The sequence below is a fragment of the Heptranchias perlo genome, chromosome 14 (genome assembly GCF_035084215.1).
Source record: "Heptranchias perlo isolate sHepPer1 chromosome 14, sHepPer1.hap1, whole genome shotgun sequence".
NCBI lineage: Eukaryota > Metazoa > Chordata > Chondrichthyes > Hexanchiformes > Hexanchidae > Heptranchias > Heptranchias perlo.
In genome coordinates, this window is record NC_090338.1 from 43,807,518 (window position 1) to 43,832,506 (window position 24,989).

At 41.9% G+C, this 24,989-nt stretch overlaps 1 protein-coding gene across 1 annotated transcript; it reads left to right on the top strand.

Moving 5' to 3' along the window:
- The first annotated feature begins 834 nt into the window (after window positions 1-834).
- On the top strand, window positions 835-7,672 carry LOC137332211 (adipogenesis regulatory factor-like). The gene is made up of 3 exons (XM_067995906.1): window positions 835-913; window positions 1,015-1,077; window positions 7,569-7,672. Exons 1-3 carry the CDS (start codon window positions 835-837, stop codon window positions 7,670-7,672), a joined length of 246 nt encoding a protein of 81 aa, XP_067852007.1.
- The last annotated feature ends 17,317 nt before the right edge of the window (window positions 7,673-24,989 follow it).

The window sequence follows — 24,989 nt, forward strand, 5'->3', positions numbered from 1 at the left end:
TTAAACAATAGGCTAGGGTTCTGCACCTTGGAGCTCAGCCTAAGGTAGCAGGGTCAGTTTTTTTTCTCTGTGGTGGAATAGTCAGCTTGCAACCCAATCAGAGCCTGACAAAACACATTAGATATCCAGACTGCAAAAACTGAGCACCAGCCAGTGATGAAACATGAATCAATGAAAAAAAAACATTGAAAAGTAAACAATTTTGCTGCTATGCTACCAGATCACCCAATAGTACAACTATTCTGGAATAAAAGTTTATATTAATAGCTAGCTTCCAATATTGCATAGAGATATCAAAGACCAGCTCTGAGAAAAACAACCAAATTCCTTTTAAAAAGGCCAAACCATTAACCTGAGTTGCTTTTCCAAACAGGCTTACCAATTAGTGCAGTTCTCAACTAGCCCAACCCATATGGTACTCACTGTTACCGAGCTAGTGTAGAGCTCAACTAGATCCAGCAATTGCAGCAGCTATCGTTTTCCAACTGAGCCATTGAGGAATCAGATGATACCACTTTCATTGGCACCGAGCTATACTGCATGAGCTCAAACTGTGCCGTAAAATGCTAAATCATCAACTTCATTTAAAAATGCATCCGTTTGCAAATGGAGATAAACAAAACACACGCCTAAGCTGCCTTTACTGAACACTCTATTAATCTCATCCTTTTCAAAATAAAATGCACCACTAATCATGGTTTGTGTAGCCGTGTCAAATTTGTGCCTTGGGGCATTCACAGCAAAACTATTAAACCGCTTTCACCATAGCGGATCCCCCATGTGAAGTTGCAGCGAGTTCACTCACTGCAATAGAGCAGGAAAGAGCAGAATAATATGGCATCGATGAAAAAATCATTCGAAGAGCTGAAGAGCACAACAAACACAGCTGCAAAGGGAATGGCAGACAAGACAGGTTAGTAACTGGACAAATGGGATGGGGGGTTCATATGGAACATCAGAAGGGTATGGTCAAGTTACTTCTTTTTAAAGTTAAACTTTTTCCTCACCTTTTAGTGGAGGCAGCCCAAGAAGTAGTTCAACAGGTGGCCGAATCATCCAAGGACACTACTAAAACAGGTATCTAAGTGAACTGAGCTCTCCACTGCATGACAAGTCAATCTTTCACAAACGTTGAAAGTAGTATCGCAGGGTGAAATGTTCTTTGAAATATTCTACTTCTCCATTAAAAGTAATAAGATATGAAAGGAATTAAATGGCAGAAAATTGGTCAGAAACACTATTTTAATACAGTAAAATTATGCAATATACATCTGCTTTTGAAGCATAGCATTCTGTTATAACATAAAGTACACAAATATTTTATTGCATTCAAGTATTATTTAAATGTTAAATCCAGTTCATAGTAGAATTACTTAGTATAATGGAATAGCTTAACTTACTAATGAATGTTTTGCTAACAATTTAGCTTTAAATTTTCTGTCTGGTCTGTTAACTATAACAATCCAGTTGCCTCACAGAATCCTAATATTCGTTTTTTTGGCTTCTAATTCAGCGATATGAACAATTTTTAATTCTATATATAGAACTGAAATGTTATCATTTTAAATGGGAGGTGGAATGGGGAGAGGAGGTGCTCCTAAAATCAGCCTGAACCTCGTCATTGAAATCATGGCACCATTATTTCCTTGAATGACCTATGTTATGTTTTGGATCATGAAATATGTCTCAACTTTTGATGTAATATTCTTGAATGATGTTAGTCACTTGAACAAAAATAGAAAGTGCTAGAAATGTACGGCAGATCAATTAGCATCTGAAAGAGAAAGGTCGATATAAATACAAGCCCCCAAATCATTCATTTTTTAATGCCTTTTTCTGACCATACTTTTTATATTGTCTTCTCCCATATATCTTCAAGTTTAAATGATGTACAGGAGGGTGCCATTCAGCCCTTTGTGCCTGTGCCAGCTCTTTGAAAGAGCTATCCAATTAGTTCCACTCCCCTGCTCTTTCCCCATAGCCCTGCAATTTTTTTCCTTTTCAAGTATAGCTCTAATTCCTTTTGAAACTTACTATTGGCAGGGATTCCAGATCATAACAAATCGCTGTGTAAAAAAATGTCTTGTCATCTCCCCCTGGCTTTTTTGCCAATTATCTTAAATCTGTGTCCTCTCGTTACCGACCCTCCTGCCAGTGGAAACAGTTTCTCCCTATGTACTCTATCAAAACCCCTCATAATTTTGAACACTTCTATTAAATCACCCCTTAACCTTCGCTGCTTTAAGGAGAACAATCCTTCTCTAATCTCTCCACATAACTGAAGTCCCTCATCCCTGGTACCATTCTAGTAAATTTCTTCTGCACCCTCTCTGAGGGCTTTAACATCCTTCCTAAAGTGCGGTGCTCAGAATTGGACACAATATTCCAGCTGAGGCCTAACCAGAGTTTTATAAAGGTTTAGATAACTTCCTTCCTTTTGAACACTATGGGCCCGATGTTAGCAGGGCTGCGGGTTCTCGGCGGGGGGGCTATCGGGCGCGTGGGTAACGCGCCCGGTGAAATTAGTCAGCTCCCCGCGCAATTGTAGCATACAGTCCACTAATTGGACCCACTTACCTGGTCTTCCGTGTTCCCCACTGCTGATGTGCGCGTCGGGCGGACTGCACATGCGCAGTAAGATCTGTCAGCTGGAGGAGCTCTATTTAAAGGGGCAGTCCTCCACTGACAGATGCTGCAACAAATAGAAAAAATCACAGCATGGAGCAGCCCAGGGGGAAGGCTGCTCCCAGTTTAATGATGCCTCACTCCAGGTATCAATACATGGGGTGAGGAGGAGGGGGAGGACAGAGATTTTCCTCCCGTCGGGCGGGAGGAAGTGGCCTGCCTCTGCCACCAGGAAGGCCTGGCTCGAGGTGGCAGAGGAGGTCACCTGCACCACCAACATATTGCCCACCTGCATACAGTGCAGGAGGCGCTCCAATGACCTCAGCAGGTCAGCCAATGTGAGTACACTTACTCTTTCCCCTACACTCCGTCTGCCACATCACCGCCCCCAACCCACATCTCCTTCTGCACTGCCAACACTACTCTGTCACATCACCCCTCATACCCACTCAAACCTCATCCTCAGCGTACCTGCACCTACTCACCTCGCCAGTACTCATCCCGCCACTACCACTCAACCCAATCCTCATACAATCTCATGGCTCTATCTCGTACTCACCCTCTCATGCATCTCTTTCACGGCCAGCCGCACTCAACCTGCCACTATCTGTGCTGCAGCCACAGGGCATGCATCATATATGTGCAGTAGGCGGTGTAAGGCAAACGTGTCGTGAGCATGAAGGGGATGCACAAGGGTGTTTGAGGGTTTGTCATGGTTGTTACTTATATTGAATTTCTGACCAACTCACATCACATATTATATTGGCACCACTACTGCCATGTCTTCGCGAATCTTGTCTGGTCTGTGCAATAATGCCCTTTCCTGAGGATCACAATGAAGACCCACAACTGATGCCACCCATTGTGTCACTGCAGAGTGGGTGTAGGTGTATTTGCAGGGCTCTTTTGTGCAGACGGCTGAGAGACGTCGGCGATGTCCCCGGTTGCACCCTGGAAGGATGCGGAGGAGAAGTTGTTGAGGGCAGTGGTAACTTTGACAGCGACAGGTAAGAAGATGGTGCTTGGGCCAGCCGGGAGCAGCTTGGCATGAAGGAGGCTGCAGATGTCCACGACTACATGTCGAGTGACTTTGAGCCTCCGTGTGCACTGCTGCTCAGAGAGGTCCAGGAAGCTGAGCCTCGGTCTGTGGACCCTGTGGCGAGGGTAGTGCCCTCTGCGACACATCTCTCTCTGCGGTAGCCCTCCCTCCTGCTGTGCAGGTGGATGTGTCACAGCACTGTGTTGTGGAGCTCCACGTGTCAGAGGTGGACGGCGTGGATGGCGAGGCTGGTGATGCTGTTCGCCCTCCGAGGAGGTCATGACTGCAGCTACGGCAGCCCCCATCCGGAAGATGTACATCTGAGGGGGTCCGCAAGGTAGGTACATGTGTCTGGACACCGGGGTAAGTGTGCAAGTTGGTGACTTTGATTGTCAGGAGGAGGGTGGTGGAGGCCAAACTTTGTCCCAAGTGACAGAGCGGCCTCCTGCAATGAGTGAGGGTCTCCCCCCGCCACCTGTCAAATGGACCTTTGCAGCTGCCACAGGCTGATGGCTGCAACAGGTCCATTTGAACTGGAAGTGTTTCCCCCAGTGTGGGAAACAGTCCCAGGTTGCTCTAAAATCCCACCCCTCCTCACATAATCCCTTAATCAGGTCAGTTAATGACCTGAACAAGCCAAATAAATACTTTCAAGTGGCATCCCGCTGGCTTTAATTGCCTGCGGGATTCCCACCAGCGGGGGCTGCGCGCGCACGCTGGCGCGTCAGCGGGGAACCCGGAAGTGCGCGGGTTCGAGGCAGGCTCCGGTCCCGCTCCGGGATTTCACGATTTTCGGGGCCCCCCCCGCCAGGAACGCACCTGGTAGCGGGTGCTAAAATGCTGCCCTATGCCTCCATTAATAAAGCCCAGGATCCCATTTGCTTTTTAACAGCCTTCTCAACTTGTCCTGCCACCTTCAAAGATTTCTGTACATACACCCCCAGGTCTCTCTGTTCCTGCACCCCATTTAGTTTATATTGCCTCTCCTCATTCTTCCTACCAAAATGCATCACTTCTCTGCATTACATTTCATCTGCCATGTGTCTTCCCATTTCACCAGTCTGTCTATGACCTCCTGAAGTCTGTTACTATCCTCCACATTGTTTACTACATTTCCGAGTTTTGTGTCATCTGCAAACTTTGAAATTATACCCTCTATACCCAAGTCCAGGTCATTAATACATATATATACACAAATAAAAGAGCTGTGATCCTAATACTAATCCCTGGGGAACACCACTGTATACATCCCTCCAGTCTGAAAAACAACCATTCACCACTACTCTCTGCTTTTTGTCCCTTACCCAATTTTGTATCCATGCTGCCACTGTCCCTTTAATCCCATGTCTTGCAACATCACATTTTGACTTTTGAATCAAAAATCAAGCAAAAGTAGGAGTAGGGGGCACAGTCTAAAAATTAGAGCCAGACCTTTCAGGAGCGAGATTAGAAAACATTTCTACACACAAAGGGTGGTAGAAGTTTGGAACTCTCTTCCGCAAACAGCAACTGATACTAGCTCAATTGCTAAATTTAAATCTGAGATGGATAGCTTTTTGGCAACCAAAGGTATTAAGAGATATGGGCCAAAGGCAGGTATATGGAGTTAGATCACAGATCAGCCATGATCTTATCAAATGGCGGAGCAGGCACGAGGGGCTGAATGGCCTACTCCTGTTCCTATGTTCCTATGTACCAGAATATCATCGTCCCATGTGACGACTTGAGCCTGCAGCTCACCAACTTTATTTGCCACGCTATATGCGTTTACACACATGCACTCTAAACTCCTCTTAGATTGCTTTGCCTTTTCCCCCTGTCTGATCCCTCCTATTTCTGAACTATTCTTTACCCTAGTGCTACTTGTCCCTCCCAGTCCTCTGTGCACTTTGTTTCCCCTCTCTAATGTTTCATCCTGGTGCCCATCCCTCTGCCAAATTAGTTTGAACCTTCCCTCACAGCATTGGTTAACCTCCCTGCGAGGACATTGGTCCCAGCTCTGTTGAGGTGCAACCCGTCCATCTTGAACAGATCCCTCCTGCCCCAGAACTGGTCCCAATGCCCCAGGAATATGAACCCCTCCCTCCTACACCATTGCTTCAGCCATGCATTAACATGTCTTATCCTACTATTCCTATACTCACTAGCATATAGCACTAGGAGTAATCCAGAGATTACTACCTTTGAGATTCTGTTTTTTAACTTCCTCCCTAGCTCCTGAATCTCTGACTGCAGGACCTTGTCCCTTTTCCTTCCTATGTCATTGGTTCCCACATGGACCACGGCTTCTGGCTGTTCCCCTTCCCCCCTCAAAATGTTCTGCACCCTCTCAGTGATGTCCTTTACCCTGGCACCAGGGAGGCAATACACCATGTGGGACTCACGTCGGTGATTGCAGAAATGCCTGTCTATCCCCCTACTATCGAATCCCCTATAACAACTGCATTTCTTTTGCCCCCCTTTGCATCCGAGTCTCCCAAGGTGCTGTGGATTTGCTCCTGACTGCACTCCCCCGAGATGTCAACACCCTCACTGATACCGGTGTAACACTCCCTGGGGCTTCCTGCACTACCTGCCTGTTCTTCCTAGTGTGTCTGGTGGTTACCCACTCCCTCTCTGCCTGAACCCTCTGTAGCTGAAAGGTGAGCACCTCCTGAAACGTGCTATCCACAAAATTCTCAGCTTCCTGTATGCACTGTAGTGACGCCAGCCGCCCCTCAAGCTCAGAAACTCTGAGCTCGAGCTCGAACAGTTGGCGGCATTTCCTGCACATGTGGTTTTCAAGGACACACAAAGTGTTCTGGAGTTCCCACATGGCACAGGATGTGCATGCAACAGGCCCCAACTGTCCTGCCATGTTAACTATTTATTTAAACGGTTTGTTTAGCTTTAAGGCAATTTACCATTTATCTAACACTAAAACACTAACAACTAAAAAACACTAACCAACACTAAAGACACTAATCACTAAGAACAATAGCCACTAATAACACTAACTAATGAACTAAATACTTACTGACTTACCCTCGGCGTTCCTCCTTGTCTTGTAACATCACATTTTGACTTTTGCTTGATTTTTGATTCCTCGCACAGCTCTCTTTATGCTTCGTTTAGTCTTACCGTTCTTTAAAAAATGTTATTTTTTTTTAAATTTACGTTTTAAAAGTTAATAAATTAGCTTATAGTTCCTTGGTTGAAATCACTTGATACCTTCTTCTCCCTCTGCAACCAATTCCCACACTCACCAAATTCCTAGCTGAAAGCCCTCACTCTGTTAACAATTCACTCTCTGTCTTTGCCAACCTCTGTGCTTTTGCAAAGATCCTTGTTCTATATACCTTTGAGAATGTCATTAGACTTTCTCTGAACCCATGTTAATCCCTAGTTTTGCTATCTTTTGGACTATTGGCTACATCTGACAAATGTATGGGTATTGAGAGAAGGAAATAAAAGATAAAATTAGATTTTTCCAATGTAAATGGTCTATCAATTTCCCGATCCTGGATCAAGTGATATGGTAGACTGGTATCACAGCCAAGGTCGATCCTGTCCTCACCCAACATCACATGGACTTCCATCAGCGATCACTGGATAGTAATCAGCAGTGGGAAGCCTGGTCAATTTTCCTCTGCATAATCCAGGAGCTCTTAGGCCAAATGTAGCACCACTGCTGCCACTCTGGCTGAGATCAGCTAACTTCGCACATACCAGGGATCAAACCTGGGAATCTTGCTTAGTCTTTTTGGCTCAGCTGCTCACTGGATAAACCTACCGAGCCATTATGGAAGCCCTGACAGCTGTTTCTAAAGTGTAAGCTGATTATAGGAGGACAGGGGCTTATAGTAACTGTGTAGAGGTACCGAATGCTACTCACCTATTTTTTTGTTTTCATGTCTGTCCATAGCTGCTGAAGAAGCATCAAAACAAACACAAACTGCTATCAACTCTGTTGCTTCCAAAGCACAGGACAGCATCAAAGGTCTTGGGCAGAAGCTTGTGCAGAAATGAACTTTTGCTTGCCTTACGCAAATCTGAGAATTTTCATACTTATTACCATGCAATTCTGCACAAGGACCTCCACCACTGCACCAATTGTACAGTGACAGTTTTTGGGCCTGCTGATAGCTGTGGTTCCTAAATTCACAGTGGTGATGAATTATATTAAATATAATACTTAGAACTACAAAAATGAATATAAAATATAGTACAATTTCTAATGAATTCAGGACTCATCCCCCTCCCTTGCCAATTGGCAGTTAAAATGTGAATACAGCTTTGCCTTCCATCTTATTCTGGATCATTACTGGCACAAGTGATTTTATGTACTAAAATAATGCAGTACTTTTGGAGCTTCACAGTATTTGCCATTCAGCAGAACAAAAGAAATTCCTAAGTTTAAAGGCAGCACTTTACTTATGAAACTAAGGTAAACCATAAAAAAGCTAATGTCTGAAAGAAGCAGTAATTTCAAAACAGCATGAGCATGAAAAACAACAGTAGAACTTCAGAATTTAAAAGATGAATCCAACTTCTAGACAAACAGAAAACTTTCTTAATTACATGAACAGTCATCCCTTGACCCTAGCTGCATGTATAATTATCCAAAGTGTCAGAGAAAAATGGTCATAAAAGAATGTAATCAAATACAAAAAAATCTTTCATGCTAAGGTATTGAAGGTCACAAAAGGTGTTCAGTTATGTCCAAAAACACTAGACCAAAATTTTGTAAGATCATCAGCATTTACAGTAGAAAGAGAGACATTTCATCATTTCTGCATATAACTTCCTTTTGTTCTGATTTGGCAAAATAGAATTTTAGAAAAATATGTGCTGAAAAATACTACTTCCTTTGAAACTAAAAGACTTGCAGCCTTCAAATGGGTTTTAGCCCTTTCCACATATATGAAAGGTAATCTTTTATCTCATTTTGAATAATGTACTTTTGCTGATCAAAATAAGGAGTAAATGCGTTGGGAAATGGAACATTTTTAACAATGCTTTCACTCAGAACATCAATTAATCTCATAATAGTAATATAAGGAAACATGGAATGAGAAAAGGCTATTCAATCCATGAAACTCGCCCCTTCCACGGCCGTGTACAATCCACCCTATCATGGACTTATCTCACTTATTTAATCTTCTACAAGAAAGTTTTGCATTATGTCTCAATTCTGCAAGGATAATCAACAAAACTCCCAAATATTGATCAATCCTCACATATCCATTGTTTAACCCTGAAAAGGTTGGTTCCAACAGATGATCTTCCCTTGGAATCCCCATGTTCCGTGGAGTACTTGATTATCTGTTTATACATATCCTTATACCCTTCAAACTATTCCTAATCAAATATCTATCAACTCCCTTTGGACAGAGTCAATTGCCCCAGTATTATCAGTTTTATCTAGGAATCTGTTCCACATAGCCATTATTCTATGAGGGTAAAAATATTTCTGCTGACACAATGGGAATAGAATGGACTAGTTGGCTAAAGACCAATTTCAGAGTACAATCCCTTGATTCTGTTTTTAAAGTGACACTCAGAGAAATTTCCCAATTAGAGTTAACTGTACTAAATTTTGAGGCCAGTTTTGTGCTGTGGATTTCTACCCACTGAGCCTGAACAAACTACTTTTTGTTTATAAATAAGTGCTAACTGGATGTTATATACAATATCACTCACTACGTTATAGATTGAAATATCAGTACATTGAGTGGAGTATTGAATTCTACACTTGATGGTGACCCAAATTAGATTCCGTCAGGCTAAGATATTCCAGTCCATTTTTAAAAAATGTACATGTGGACAGGAGTACCCTGAAATTGCATAATACCATTGCCACTAATCCACCATCCTAGCATCCATGCATAAAGTAACCACATTAAGAGATGCTAATTTGACCATTAGTTTATCATTATAACCATAATTGCACAAGCTAGTACCTGTGGGAGAACCCCCAACACTAAAGTTAAAACTTTCACAATTAAAACCTGAAAAATAAAAGGAGGTCTGCAGATGAACTCCTTGCTGAAATCATTACTCAAAGTTCACCAGTTTATATAGTTGGGATTTTATCATAGTGTTTCATTGATGTTTATCCTTCATTTTCCAACAGCTATTTCCTCGGGTACTTTGATGAACAGTTTCCTCCTTCTGATCAATAATTGTTAAAATAGTAACTTCAAATTTATCATTGATAGTTCATATTTTTGTCTATTTCTCATAATACAATTCAACACTGACATTAAATAAATCTATTTGTAAATTACTGATCCATATATTCCACTATTTGTAATAGATTTTCAATCAAAAACATTTCACTGAGTGTGCTTCTAAACAGTTTAAGAATCCTAATGGATATTTATTGGAGGGCATCTCATCCTTAATGCTACATTTAAAACTGTTAAGATTTAGGATTAACTTTAGCATCATTTTGCCTTTTCTGTGTATTTTTCTTGTTTTTTTAAATATATTTCTGTATAAACATTGAGTGCTGATAATACTTTTTGTGGATTTGATGGGTGGGGGAGAGGTTACTGAGCCCGGGGTGCACATTAACATACTGTTACTAATGGTGCCAACAATCAATCATGGAAACACCTTCTTCAGAACATCCATCTGTTCAAGACAAACTGGAAAACAACATGAAAACCTGAAGTGGAATGCAAAAAAGCACTGAATTTACAAAAATGTTAAATCTGGTAGTGTGTAATGATTTTCAGTACTGTACAATATATTTTGGTTCTATGATAAGGAAGATTTGGGTTTTGTTTTGTTTCCAGAGGTGGATCTTAATAAAAGGGTGAACTTACTGTTATGTTTTGGATTAGAGTCTTGTATAAGTGCTGCAGGTAGAAAATGACTAATTTTCTTAGGTTCAAGGCTGACATAAGACTTTTAATTATAAAATCATGTGATCACTATTATACTGAAAGCAACCACTATAATTCAGGATATATTTGATTTCTGTGCACTTGAAAACTATATCATTTGAAATGTAATTTCCTTGTATCAATTTTTAGTTGAAGACTGCTGCTGAGATGATATTAAACCTTTATAATACATCACATTGAATCGTTTGAAAGCACATTTTACCCACGTTGACAGCAGCTGATTGTGGATGGCTTTCCAGGACTGCCACACAATGTTATAAATGCTGGTAGTGGAAAGTAATCTGTTGAAACATACCACGTACAAGTTTGTGACCATCTGCTTGGAAGAAGAGCACCAGTAGAATTAAGTTTGTAAGTATTAGAGGGGTAAAGGTATTGAAAATTTGAAAAACAACATTTGAAAATATGGAGCCAACAGCTGTTGAAAACTTTGAGGTGATTTTTAATATTGAAACATTGGCCTCTGGAAAGCAAAATCTTTTACATTTTTTTCTTATTATCAGCAGAGAGAGGAGCCTTTCAACCTTGCAGTTTGGGTTGGATTGAATCACAGGCTCCAGAGATGAAAGGATAGAGTGTTGACATTCTCCCACCAACCCCCCCCCCCCAAATGTTGCTGTAATTTTTATTCTAGTTAGTTGATGAGGTCAATGCTTTACTGCTCCTTGACATTATAATGCAGCTTGGGCCATCATGCAAATAGTATGCTATGGGATGGATGAAATGTACTTAAATTGCCTCCTTAACAATTAGAATATACTATCTTTCACCATCAAGTTACTGTGAATGAAGCAAATTCCCATTATGCACAATGCAGCATCCTGAGATGAACTCCTGAGATAGTCCTATGGGGTAAATATGACATTAATGTTCAGCTATACCTTTGCCCACAAAGCATTCAGTTTAGTTGCTGCTTTTTCTCCTACTGCAGGAATTAAAAGATCATACTCCATCTCAAAGATAGTTCTATCACATGATTCTGCTTTGGACAATCCAATTACTGTGTCACATTGCAAGGAGTATCAAATAATTTATATCATTGGCTCCAATCATCAAAAATTTGTTGTTTTGTAAATTCAGTCTCTTGCCATTCATAAGTGTCATAAGTAGATTGCTAATTTTGCCATTTTAACTGAGTTCACAGTTCAATCTAGTAGAATATAATCAGTTTAAATATCAGGTCACTTACCCTTTCCACAAGCAGAAATCTATTGCTGTAATGTTATTCACTCCTATTACTCAGGAAAAATGTGCAAATGTTAGTTCATATGAGTCAGTATACCCATTGCCTGAAAATCTGAAGCAGCCACTTTCCAAATATTACATCTTTAGGTTCAAATATAATTTCTAAAAATACCATTCTGTAATGATTAATAAAGCACAAATATAAAAAGGTTCAATTGATGGCTCATTGGGTAAAAACAATGTCCTTTGTTGGTGTGGTGGGTTTAAAATTGGCTTTAGTATCCCTTCACTGGGAGTCAAAAAATCAGCTCTTGATCAGTGTACTGTACAGTCCTGACAGTAGAGTGTCAGTCATGTCAATTTTAAATTTAGAAAATGTCAGAGATAATTTCATAGTTTTGCTGCAGTTTGAATTTAAACCCAAAAAGTCATAGTTGCTAACTCAACTGGTTGAGTGCTTTACACCAGTCCCACCTGTCATTTTATCTTGCTTATCTCAGTTTAATGGGTTTCATTCATTCTTCGTTGAATTACAGAATGGTGTTCTGTCTCAAGGGAGAACAAAATAAACTGATATCATCTGTGCACCTTGTTTGAATCATGGTTTATTGTAGTCTAACAGTCATGGAGAAATGTGCAACATCCCCCCTCCCCGGCTACAGTCGGGTGTAGGTAGCAACAGTTCATAAAGGTGCGGAAAAATAAGAGGAGAAAACCCTAACCTATCAACACACATTGGGGTTCACACAGCTTGCAGCTGTGCCAATGACAAAAATTGGTACGAGGTGCAATTTCATGGGATTGATCATTAGAAGCAGTAACAAGATTTCGTAATAAAAGGCAAATTCAAAACTACTGCATCCGTCAATTTTATAATCTTTAATCTCATTTGATCAATTTCATTTGTGTTCAAAATAACCCACAAATTTTGACTACACTCACACACAAGTAACAGGTCGAGTGTAAACCAAGACAACCAAAGCTCTAGATACCAATTAGAACCAATATTGTAGACAATTACATGATAATTCTGAGATTGCAACAAAATAGAAAATAACTAATAATGGTTCTACAGAATGCATTTTTTAAAGCAGAAACAGAGTTCTACAGTTACCTTTAAACTGACAATATCTCGCTTCTATATGTTTTCTAGAGCACAGACTATTTCAAAAACTCAGAAAAAGTAATAGAAATTATTGTTCCTTTTCTACTTGACCTCGCTCTACTTTTATTCTAAGTAATGCAATAATGCAGCCTTTGGCTGTGTAGAGCTATCTGTTCTGTGCATCACTCTGGAAACGCCAAAACATTGATCCATTTGCATGTTCAGATTATTTTACAATTTAAAAAACAACTCAAAAACAAGTGAGTATGTTAATAGTACAAAAATTATTTATGCAGGAAAGATGAGTCCATTACAGGAGTAGCAGATTGCTATACTTTAACTGGCTTGAGTAGTGGATACATCAATGTCTGCACAAATCATTAATCCCCACTAGGGATAATTATATTGTTAGGATTGCTCATATAACACATTCTAATGTTGATTGGTTTCAGGGTTGTTCATGAAATTTTTTTAAAATCTGAGAAGATTATAGAAACAAAATGATTTGATAATACATCTGAAATGATTTTCAACAAGACACTAATATTATAAGTATAGGTAGATTTTCTCTCAAAGTGCTGCATCTTGTACAATGGAATAATACGGTGGTGACTTCAAAATAAAGCACTGCCACTGTTGTCTTACTAGTTTTAAGGGTGGCAGTAATTCTTTTGTTATGGAGTTCAATTCAGAGCTTCAAAACCATGACAACCGATCCTACATCAGAGAGCATATCAATTCTCTACAGAAGCTTTATATATTTTTTATTCTTGGAATGCGAGCAACACTGGAAAACCAGTATTTATGGTCCATCGTTAGTTGCCCTGAGGGCATTGAGTCAACCATGTAGTATGGGACTGGAGTCATGGATAGGCCAGAACAGATAGGGGTGGCAGATTCCCTTCCACGAAGGACATCAATGAACCAATTGCATTTTTAAAACAATGTGGCAGCTTTCATGGTTATTTTTTGGGTGTTGACCCACAAATTACCAGATTTATTGCATTAATTTTATTCTACTATTTTTGAGGTTACCATCTTTTGTGTACCAACAGGATAATGATACATTTTGTTTTTGCTGAGCAAAAGACTACAGGTGAGTGTTCATTACATGATATAATTTATTTCAATTTGCCCATGTTTTGTTTCTCAAAGGAAAAGTCATAACCCATTGTTTTTTTCTCTTTGTTTTGCCAGTTAAGATGAAGGGCATCAATGCTGGAGAGTGGAACAGTTTGCCATTTTTGGTATTCAGTGAAGTACTTTCAGACAAGTCAGATGCAAAATAAACCTTTCCCCTCTTTACCATAACAATGAACAACCCTAGATGCCCCTCCTACACCATTGTTATCCTTTCACATTGTCCACACCAAACTTTCTTAAAGTGGTTCTAAGACTGACCAGTGGAGAATTATGGGCAGTTCTGCATCATGGAGTTGTATGGACTGAGAAAAAATGTATTTCACATAGAGCTTTACAGCAAGTAGAGAGAGGAGACTTTTACTCTGGCCTTGAATTGAACTGGACCCCAGATGTGAAAGGTCTTAGTTTAATTTATCTATTTTTCATGCGCTACTTTAAATATCTAGCTCAGTTGTTCTTCTAAATAATAGTAGAAGTGCAACTAATGTAAGAGATCATGGGAGTGTAATCTTATTGTACTGTTTACCATTCTTATCCAGTTCAATGAAATAACTTATACGCAGACACATTTTTCATAATGAGTTGAATGGACTTGCAGAGCAGGGCTGTAAGTGATACCTATATTGGCAATATTTATGAGTACAGAGTCTTTAACATGAATTCATTTTGTTTCTACATATATTCAAAAGTCATGGAGTCAAAGATTTTAACTAGCTCCATAACAAATAGATTCACTATGGTAAATAGTAGGCAAAAAACTACAAATGCTGGAAATCAAAAAGAAAAACAGAATATGCTGGAAACATTCAGCAAGTCAGGCAGCATCTGTGGAAAGATCAGATGAATTAACGTTTCAGGTATAGACCTTTTGGAATGAAAATTGGACAGGTTCTACAAAAGGGCGGAAAATTTGCTCCACCAGAAGGTGAAAATTATCCCCAACCTCTATCTTTTTTCTTGACCCGTACAAGACACAAAACGAGATCACATTTTGAGCAAAAGCCTCAAAATGTGCATCTCTTAAATGAGCTTCCTATTGGTATTGTTCCAGACAGAATGAATGTGTCCCTTGGAAAATAATTTTTATCTCTCCTGCAGTTCACCATATGTTAACACAGGCTGTGAAAGGCAGGAGAATGTTAATTGATACTCCTGCTTTTCTTCTAGGCAATAGGAAGAGCTATATCCTGCAAATATACAGTTCTTTTCATAAACTCTATGACAGATGTATGTCTAAGTTTTTTCGAACAGTGGATAAAGCATGCAATCAACATTTTATTTAGACAAGATACAAGACTATTCTATGTGACTGAAAAAATTAAGTCTTTGTTTTCTTTGAAATGTAACAATTGGTACACTTCCTATATTACCCAAGACATCATCGTTCATGTTTTGGGATATGAGGCAATATTATTGCTTGCTTAAACCAAGGTGAAAATGGTAATTTTGGCAGCAATTGTAATTTATGATGACATTAATGCTACACCAACACAACAGTTAGTCACTGTCATTCCTTAACTTAAAATCACCAATTAAAACAATGATCTGAGACAATCTTTTAAGTTGATTGAGCTGTAATTTTCCCATTTTTTAAGTTCTTTGCTCCAAAAGTGCTTTAAGACTGGGTACGAGGTTTTAATACCCGTCATGGTGTTGATCTCATAAGCTCTCTATTTTATAAAAATGGCAGACTTATCAGTATATCTCTGTCTATGGTGGCCCATAAGAACATAAGGGAAGTCAGAGATAAGAAAAGTCCAATTTACCAATTGAAGCTCAACCCTCTAGTACATTAAGTCACCATCATTCCATCCAATTGTGCCTTGAATAACTCCAATTTTATGCCTCTTTTAGCATGTGTGAAAAGATTATTCCAAATATTTATCACTGAGTAAAGAACCTTTCCATAACATCAAGGAATAGATTTGACAAGTGTGCTTCCAAAAGATGAAAAATTCCATGAGTCTTGGTGATCTCCACAGCAAAATTCCCAATATGCTTTCCTGGCGGGCAAGTGTCCATGTTTTTTGCTGCATAGCTTAGCGTTTTATTGCTTTCTTTAAATTGCTTCACCTAATTATCTAGACGTTGAAAATAATGCATCTATTATCACTCTGGGATCACAAACAGGCCACTGTTAGGGATTACAATTTGCCTTGGCAACACTAGCTAGGGAGGAGAAAATTGAGCCAATATAACTATTTCTGACTGCTATTCAGTGATCCCTGTTAGAAGGATGTATGTCATGTGAGGACATAATTGAGCTCAGTTGTGATGCCCATGCATGTCAAATAGCCAAACAACACTCACTGTCAAGACTCATATACAAAGAATGGCCACTCCATCAAGGCAGTGAAGGGCATGTGGTATCTCTAGAACTGTGGCCCAGCAAAGAATTTTCACAAGAGAAAGAGAGAGAAGAAAATTAGTAAAAATAAATAAATATTCTCAAAGAATTCAAGGACAGGTCAAGCAGGATCTTCCCATTTTAAATCCTGACAGCTGCATTTAAGCATCATATTTTCCTCATTTCATCTTATGCATTGATGTGTATCAGCAGCCAGGATGTTTCCCTTTCACGAGCATTCGTATCTGCACCAGGAGACTCAGTTGGTGTGGCAAACTAATAAGCAAATAAGTGTTTATAGTGATAAAATTATGTTGCCTTTCCATAATCAATGTAACACTTTAAAAATGAGGACCACTGGAGGGTATACATTCCAGATGGAATTTTGTAAAGCTATGTAATTTTGCTAAAGTCCATGTCTGGACTTATAGGGCTCAAGAAGAGCAGAGTGGATGATCCATCTCAGCCTCCTCCTAATATCCCCACCATCACTGAAGCCAGTCTTCAGCCAATTCGATTCACTCCATGTGATATTAAGAAACGGCTGAGCGCACTGGATACAGCAAAGGCTATGGGCCCCGACAACATCCCATCTGTAGTGCTGAAGTCTTGGCTCCAGAACTAGCTGCATCTTGTGCCAAACTGTTCCAGTACAGCTACAACACTAGCATCCACCCGACAATGTGGAAAATTGCCCAGGTATGTCCTGTCCACAAAAAGCAGGACAAATCCAATCCGGCCAATTACCGTCCCATCAGTCTACTCTCAATCATCAGCAAAGTGATGGAAGGTGTCGTCGACAGTGCTATCAAGCGGCACTTTCTTACCAATAACTTGCTCACCGATGCTCAGTTTGGGTTCCATCAGGACCACTCGGCTCCAGACCTCATTACAGCCTTGGTCCAAACATGGACAAAAGAGCTGAATTCCAGAGATGAGGTGAGAGTGACTGCCCTTGACATTAAGGCAGCATTTGACCAAGTGTGGCACCAAGGAGCCCTAGTAAAATTGATGTGGCGATGCCGGTGATGGACTGGGGTTGACAATTGTAAACAATTTTACAACACCAAGTTATAGTCCAGCAATTTTATTTTAAATTCACAAGCAACTGAAGATGGTTGGACCAAGGACACTGCCCTGAGGAACTCCTGCAACAATGTCCTGCAAAAATTGAAGTCAATGAGAACCAGAGGGAAAACTCTCCAGTGGCTGGAGTCATACCTAGCACAAAGGAAGATGGTAGTGATTGTTGGAGGCCAATCATCTCAGCCCCAGGACATTGTTGCAGGAGTTCCTCAGGGCAGTATCCTTGGTCCAACCATCTTCAGTTGCTTCATCAATGACCTTCCCTCCATCATAAGGTCAGAAATGGGGATGTTCGCTGATGATTGCACAGTGTTCAGTTCCATTCACAACCCCTCAGATAATGAAGCTGTCCGTGCCCACATGCAGCAAGACCTGGACAACATCCAGGCTTGGGCTGATAAATGGCAAGTAAAATTTGCGCCAGACAAGTGCCAGGCAATGACCATCTCCAGCAAGAGAGTCTGACCACCTCCCCTTGACATTCAACGGCATTACCATCGCCGAATCCCCCACCATCAACATCCTGGGGGTCACCTTTGACCAGAAACTTAACTGGACCAGCTATATAAATACTGCAGGTCAGAGGCTGGGTATTCTGCGGCGAGTGACTCACCTCCTGACTCCCCAAAGCCTTTCCACCGTATACAAGGCACAAGTCAGGAGTGTGATGGAATACTCTCCACTTGCCTGGATGAGTGCAGTTCCAACAACACTCAAGAAGCTCGACACCATCCAGGACAAAGCAGCCCACTTGATTGGCACCCCATCCACCACCCTAAACGTTCACTCCCTTCACCACCGGCGCACTGTGGCTGCAGTGTGTATCATACACAGGGTGCACTGCAGCAACTCGCCAAGGCTTCTTTGACAGCACCTCCCAAACCCGCGACCTCTACCACCTAGAAGGACAAGGGCAGTAGGCACATGGGAACAACACCACCTGCACGTTCCCCTCCAAGTCACACACCATCCCAACTTGGAAATATATCGCCGTTCCTTCATCGTCGCTGGGTCAAATTTCCTGGAACTCCCTTCCTAACAGCACTGTGGGAGAACCTTCACCACACAGGCTGCAGCGGTTCAAGAAGGCGGCTCACCACCACCTTCTCAAGGGAAATTAGGGATGGGCAATAAATGCTGGCCTCGCCAGCGACGGCCACATCCCATGAACGAATAAAAAAAAATTTTCAAAAGCAAGTCCGGATGCATTGGGGGCGGGGAGGGGGGACAAAGAAAATCGCAAAAATCCAGAGTGGGGACGAGTCCCGGCTCCAACCCGCCAACTTCCGAGTTTCACACAGACACATCTGCATGCGCGTGCCATTCCCGCGCGTTACCTGGAAGTCCCACCGGCAATTAAAGCCGGCAGGACGATATTTAAACAAGCAAATGTATCTCATTGAGGTACTTAAGGTACTTTATTTCTTACATATTGACAGCTTAAAATGATTTTCAACTTACCTGGGTGGCTTTCCCACGGCTTCCGATTCGTGCCTGGTGAAACCAAGTGTTAAGGGCCGGATCAGTCAAAAATAAAGTAAATAAATGAAACAAAATAACATTTCACAATGTAAAAAAATAAATAAACCTACCTTTCAAACGATATCACCTGCACCTCCCTGCTCCGATGTCCAATGTCTCTCCAATGTTTCCCTCCGCCCGATGTCTCTCCGAGTTCTCCCCGCCCCCCTATCTTTGTCTCCTTCTCCTCCCCCCCCACTCTCTCTTGCAACAGCCGATGAGGTGTCTCTCTCTCCTTTTCACACCCCCCTCCCCCTTGGCATTGCAGCTCTTATCCAGACCCAGAAGAGGCTTCAATTGGCCCCATTAGGGTTGCGATCGGATCGTAACCCGGCTACTTGCCTTCTGGATTTGGCGCCAACGAATCACACCCCCACCCCCCACTGCTGCCGTCCCGCCGCCCTTTGAAAATTGACCCCATACATTCTAATACTTAGCATTGAAAATGTAGAGAATCCCATTTGAATTGGTTACATGAAAGAATATGTGTTTTCCTGGTAAAGAAATCCAGACTTACTATCTAAATGTTTAATATCATTAGTACTAAGAACGTAAGAACATAAGAAATAGGAGCAGGAGTAGGCCAATCGGCCCCTCGAGCCTGCTCCGCCATTCAATAAGATCATGGCTGATCTGATCCCAACCACAAATCTAAAGAACACAAGAAGTAGGAACAGGACCCGGCCACACAGCCCCTGGGCCCTCTCCACCACCCACAGGGCATTGACCGATCCGAACTCAGCTTCATGTCCAATTTCCTGCCCGCTCCCCATAACCCCTAATTCCCTTTACTTCTAGAAAACTGTCTATTTCTGTTTTAAATTTATCTAATGATGTAGCTTCCACAGCTTCCTGGGGCAGCAAATTCCACAGACCTACTACCCTCTGAGTGAAGAAGTTTCTCCTCATCTCAGTTTTGAAAGAGCAGCCCCTTATTCTAAGATTATGCCCCCTAGTTCTAGTTTCACCCATCTTTGGGAACATCCTTACCGCATCCACCCGATCAAGCCCCTTCACAATCTTATATGTTTCAATAAGATCGGCTCTCATTCTTCTGAACTCCAATGAGTAGAGTCCCAATCTACTCAACCTCTCCTCATATGTCCACCCCCTCATCCCCGGGATTAACCGAGTGAACCTTCTTTGTACTGCTTCGAGAGCAAGTATGTCTTTTCTTAAGTGTGGACACCAAAACTGTATGCAGTATTCCAGGTGCGGTCTCACCAATACCTTATATAACTGCAGCAATACCTCCCTGTTTTTATATTCTATCCCTCTAGCAATAAAAGCCAACATTCTGTTGGCTTTCTTGATCACCTGCTGCACCTGCATACCAACTTTTTGATTTTCTTGCACTAGGACCCCCAGATCCCTTTGTACTGCAGTACTTTCCAGTCTCTCGCCATTAAGATAATAACTTGCTCTCTGATTTTTCCTGCCAAAGTGCATAACCTCACATTTTCCAATATTATATTGCATCTGCCAAATCTCCGCCCACTCACCCAGCCTGTCTATATCACCTTGCAGGTTTTTTATGTCCTCCTCACTCTCTACTTTCCCTCCCATCTTTGTATCATCTGCAAATTTTGATATGTTGCACTCGGTCCCCTCCTCCAAATCATTAATATAGATTGTAAAGAGTTGGGGACCCAGCACCGACCCCTGTGGAACACCACTGGTTACTGGTTGCCAGTCCGAAAATGGACCATTTATCCCAACTCTCTGCTTCCTGTTCGATAACCAATCCTCCACCCATGCCAGAATATTACCCCCAATCCCGTGATTTTTAATCTTAAGCAATAATCTTTTATGTGGCACCTTGTCGAATGCCTTCTGGAAGTCTAAATACACTACGTCCACTGGTTCCCCTTTATCCACCCCGAACGTTATATCCTCAAAGAACTCAAGCAAATTTGTCAGACATGACTTCCCCTTCATAAAGCCATGCTGACTTTGTCCTATTAAATTATGCTCATCTAAATGTTCCGTTACTGTCTCCTTAATAATAGACTCCAAAATTTTACCCACCACAGATGTTAGGCTAACTGGCCTATAATTTCCAGCCTTCTGCCTACTACCCTTTTTAAATAACGGTGTTACATTAGCAGTTTTCCAATCTGCCGGGACCTCTCCTGAGTCCAGGGAATTTTGGAAAACTATCACCAAAGCATCCACAATCCCTACTGCCACTTCCCTCAAGACCCTAGGATGGAAGCCATCAGGTCCAGGGGATTTATCCGCTTTGAGTCCCATTATTTTACTGAGTACCATCTCCTGAGTGATTTTAATCGTATTTAGCTCCTCCCCCCGTAGAGTCCCCTGTTTGTCCAGTGTTGGGATATTCTTAGTGTCAAGAAAATTATCTAACTGGTTGGCAAGTTACTGAGTGAAAAATTAATGAAAAAAAGTAAATTTCAAACTTGCTGGTTTATACGTAATTGTGCAAGTTTTTATTTGTGAAATGAATATCAGACAATGTAAAATAAATTGTAGCATTTACTACATGCAAAAGTAAAAGCTCTGTACTAGCTATTCTTTATGACTAGTTCAGTAAGGATATGTTTTGCTTAATTAAGATTAGCTAAAGAAAGAATGTGAATAGCTCAGTCTAATTTATTAAAAATTTGAAGATGGGCTATGAGATTCAATTTCAAAATGCATGTGAAATCCTTATGTCAACTGACACTAAAGACTTTTTTCATTATATTTTTTAGCAATGCATGTTCATCTATAGGTGGCACCATAATAGATGATTTCAATATAATTTGCTAACATGGGCTCGATTTTCGCGTCGGGTTTCCGGCGGGTTTCCAGCGGGGGGGGCCCCGAAAATCCCGATATCCGGTCACGTGACCGGATCGCGACGAAATCCCGGCCACTTCCGGGTACCGCGCTGACGTGCGGGGCTGCGCGCACAAGCCCCGCTGGTGGGAATCCTGCAGGCAATTAAAGCCAAGGACTTGGGAGCAGTCCTACATCGCGTCGACGGTAGTGCGCATGCGCAGCCGGCTGGCACGCAGCTGGTGAGCGGAGAACCCGGAAACAGGGCTTAATCTGTTCAATTATCCCGCAATTAGCCGTCCGCGTTTTCCACGCTCCCGGAGGACCACCCGCTGGGAACCCGCAGGCCTGCTAAATTCGAGCCCCATAACTCCAGTTGGAATCACTGCCTTTTCAATGTCCACGTAGCTAGTGCTCAGATTAACCTGGAAGGATCAATAGATTTAAATGAGACTAAAATTCAGTTGTGAAAATTCATTATTTTATTGACAATATTCAAATTATTAACCTTCCATATCTTTTTAATAATGGGTAACTTTAGTCCTGGGCTCCAGAACCCAAAATGTACCAGAATTACAAATGGGGCCTCCTCAGCACAGCACCTCTCTCACCAGAACAGGTGTACCACATGCTTCAATGGACACATGTAATCGTTCCACTCAGCCAGTTGAGAAACCAAAAGCTTGAATACCATTACATCCTTCTTCTGAACCTATCATTTTAACCAACTCATGCAAAGACTAGCCCACTCATGCAAAACCAGAGTTCGGATGCAAACTCTCGTCTCCCAAACATCTGAGCCGTCACCCTCCTTAAGACATTTTCCCAGCCCAGCACCCTTCTCCCACTGAGAGAGTTTTCTAGACTGGCCCTTCCCCCGTCTTCCTCTATCCCATCCCCCTCTTGCTATCTGTGTCTCCTTCCCCTCTCCCTCTCCTCCTCATCCCTTACCCCCATTCTCTCCCCACTCCCTCTTCTCCCTTCTCCCCCAGAACCTCCACTCCCCTGCCCTCTCCATCCCTTTCCTCTAACACCCTCACCCTCTCTTCTTCCCTTTCCCCATGCTTCTTCTCCCCCTACATCATTCCCCTTCACCATTTAAATCTCCCCTTATCTCTCCTTCCATCTGCCTCCTCTCCTCAACCCTCCTCCCCTACCATGTCTTGGTCTAATTATCACCTGCCCTCTAACTCTGCTTGACCTGCATTTGGTCTTGACTTCCCATGCATGCTTTGGGAGATCAACTACAATTCTCCCATACGACCAATCCAAGAACATTAATTTATCAAGATATGAGCAAATATGTGCAGAAATGGTCTAGCTCAGCAGTAATAGCTGCAGACATCTCAGGAAACTTCATTCATTTGTGGCCATGAGCGAGGCTTGTCTTACCAAAGTGATTAATTCCGACTTGGGTTCCAACTATCACTCTAGAATAACAGGCTCGACCCCCGACCCCGATCCTCGCCCCAACCCCCGATCCCCCAGCCCCGATCCCCTCCCTCCGACCCCCATCCTCCTCCCCACTCCAACCCTCCCGCCCCGACCCTGATCCTCCCCCCACTCCGACCTCCCCCTCAACGATCGCAGACCCCTGTGATGACCCCTGATCTCGACACCCCCTCCCCATGACTGACCCCCGATAGCATCCACTATGACTCGTGACCCCATGCCAACCTATGCCCACCCGTGCCCACCAATGCCCCTTGGCCACCCATGCTCCCATGTCCACCCATGCTCCCATGTCCACCCATGCTCCCTGTGCCCACCCATGCCCCCCTTGCCCCCCCATCCCATACAAACAAAGACTTACCTGCAAACTTACCTGAAGACGTCCTCTCCCTGGCTGGTCTCCCGTCCGACTCAGACCAGCCTATCAATCAGCCAGTCAGTCGGACGGGAAACCGACAAAAAAAAATAAAAGACCCCTATGTCAAAATTGTAAGGACGTCCGGGAAACCCGTACTAATCGGTTTCCCAACCTCAATTTGACCCCACTCCCCCTTCCCGGCTCTATTTTAAAATCACCCCCAAATTCTCAGAACAAGATTAATGTGACACTTTGTAACCGTCCAGCAACAACCATAGAGTCAAGGGATTCAAGTGAGCTCCTTATACTCCCCAAATAGCAACATCCTGACAAGTGGGAATTGCTGAGCAAGAAGCCTGTCCACAAGAAGAGATGAAAAATTGGAGAAGAGTCACTCACTCACACACATCAGATCAACAGGAGCATTGGCAAAGAACCTGCAGCAAGTTACTTTCATTCACATAATGGTGCAAGGAAACCTAAAGAGAAGGAATATATTTTAAAGAGTTACTTTCCAGGAATTAACAGTAATGAAACTTAATTCATTAATACCCTATTACAATACAATTGCATTGTAAAAAAACACTTAATTTCAGCACACAGTGAAGTAATAACAAATTCCATCAAAATGCTCTAGGTAATAAACACTTATTCCAGGGTCAAGAATAAGCTCATATATGAAAACACCTAATCTGCATATAAGCATTAAAGTTATATTTTTGCAGTGAGTACAGTATAGGGCAGTGCTGAAACCGCAGGGTAGTGATGAGTTGCTACGACTAGTGCCGCTCGTTATCTGTGCAACGAAGCAGCAGAAGGAACCTTTGAATACAAGATGCTGTATTCTCTCTGCCCCCAAAATTTTAAAAAAGTTCATAAAAGGATCTAAGACAGAGACAGTATATATAATTGAACAAAGGATATGCATTTTCTTTGGTTAAGTTCAGAAAATCTCAACGTGAATATACAAAAACCTGTATTCCTTGTGCTAAATACAAGGGCCTACCCCAGCGAATTTAATTGTTATCCTGTTGACAGGTGCACAAGCTGAATCCTGCACTAAACCGATGATTATTGGATTCATTCTCTCCATCCCCTCATAGCACCATTCCCTACGACACACAATTACTTGAAATTATTTAAAATACTCAATACCATCAGTGACATTTTCCAAATTGTCTCATAACTTAGCTTCCAAAATAATTCCCACTAAGATATTTACTTGAACAAATGCTGAATCTGCCCAATACCATCTTTAAGACAAAATGTTCTCAGCCCCGAATTCTGGGGTAATGGTGAAGTACTCCATATTTTCTATTAACTACTTCGACAAGGAGGTTTGAAATGCTGGATGTGCCTCAATCTCTCCATCTGGTGTTAGTGTCTGCCTTTCAAAATTAGCTGATCCTAACATTTCTTATTACCTGGTTGGGCATAAAGCCTGCTAAACTATC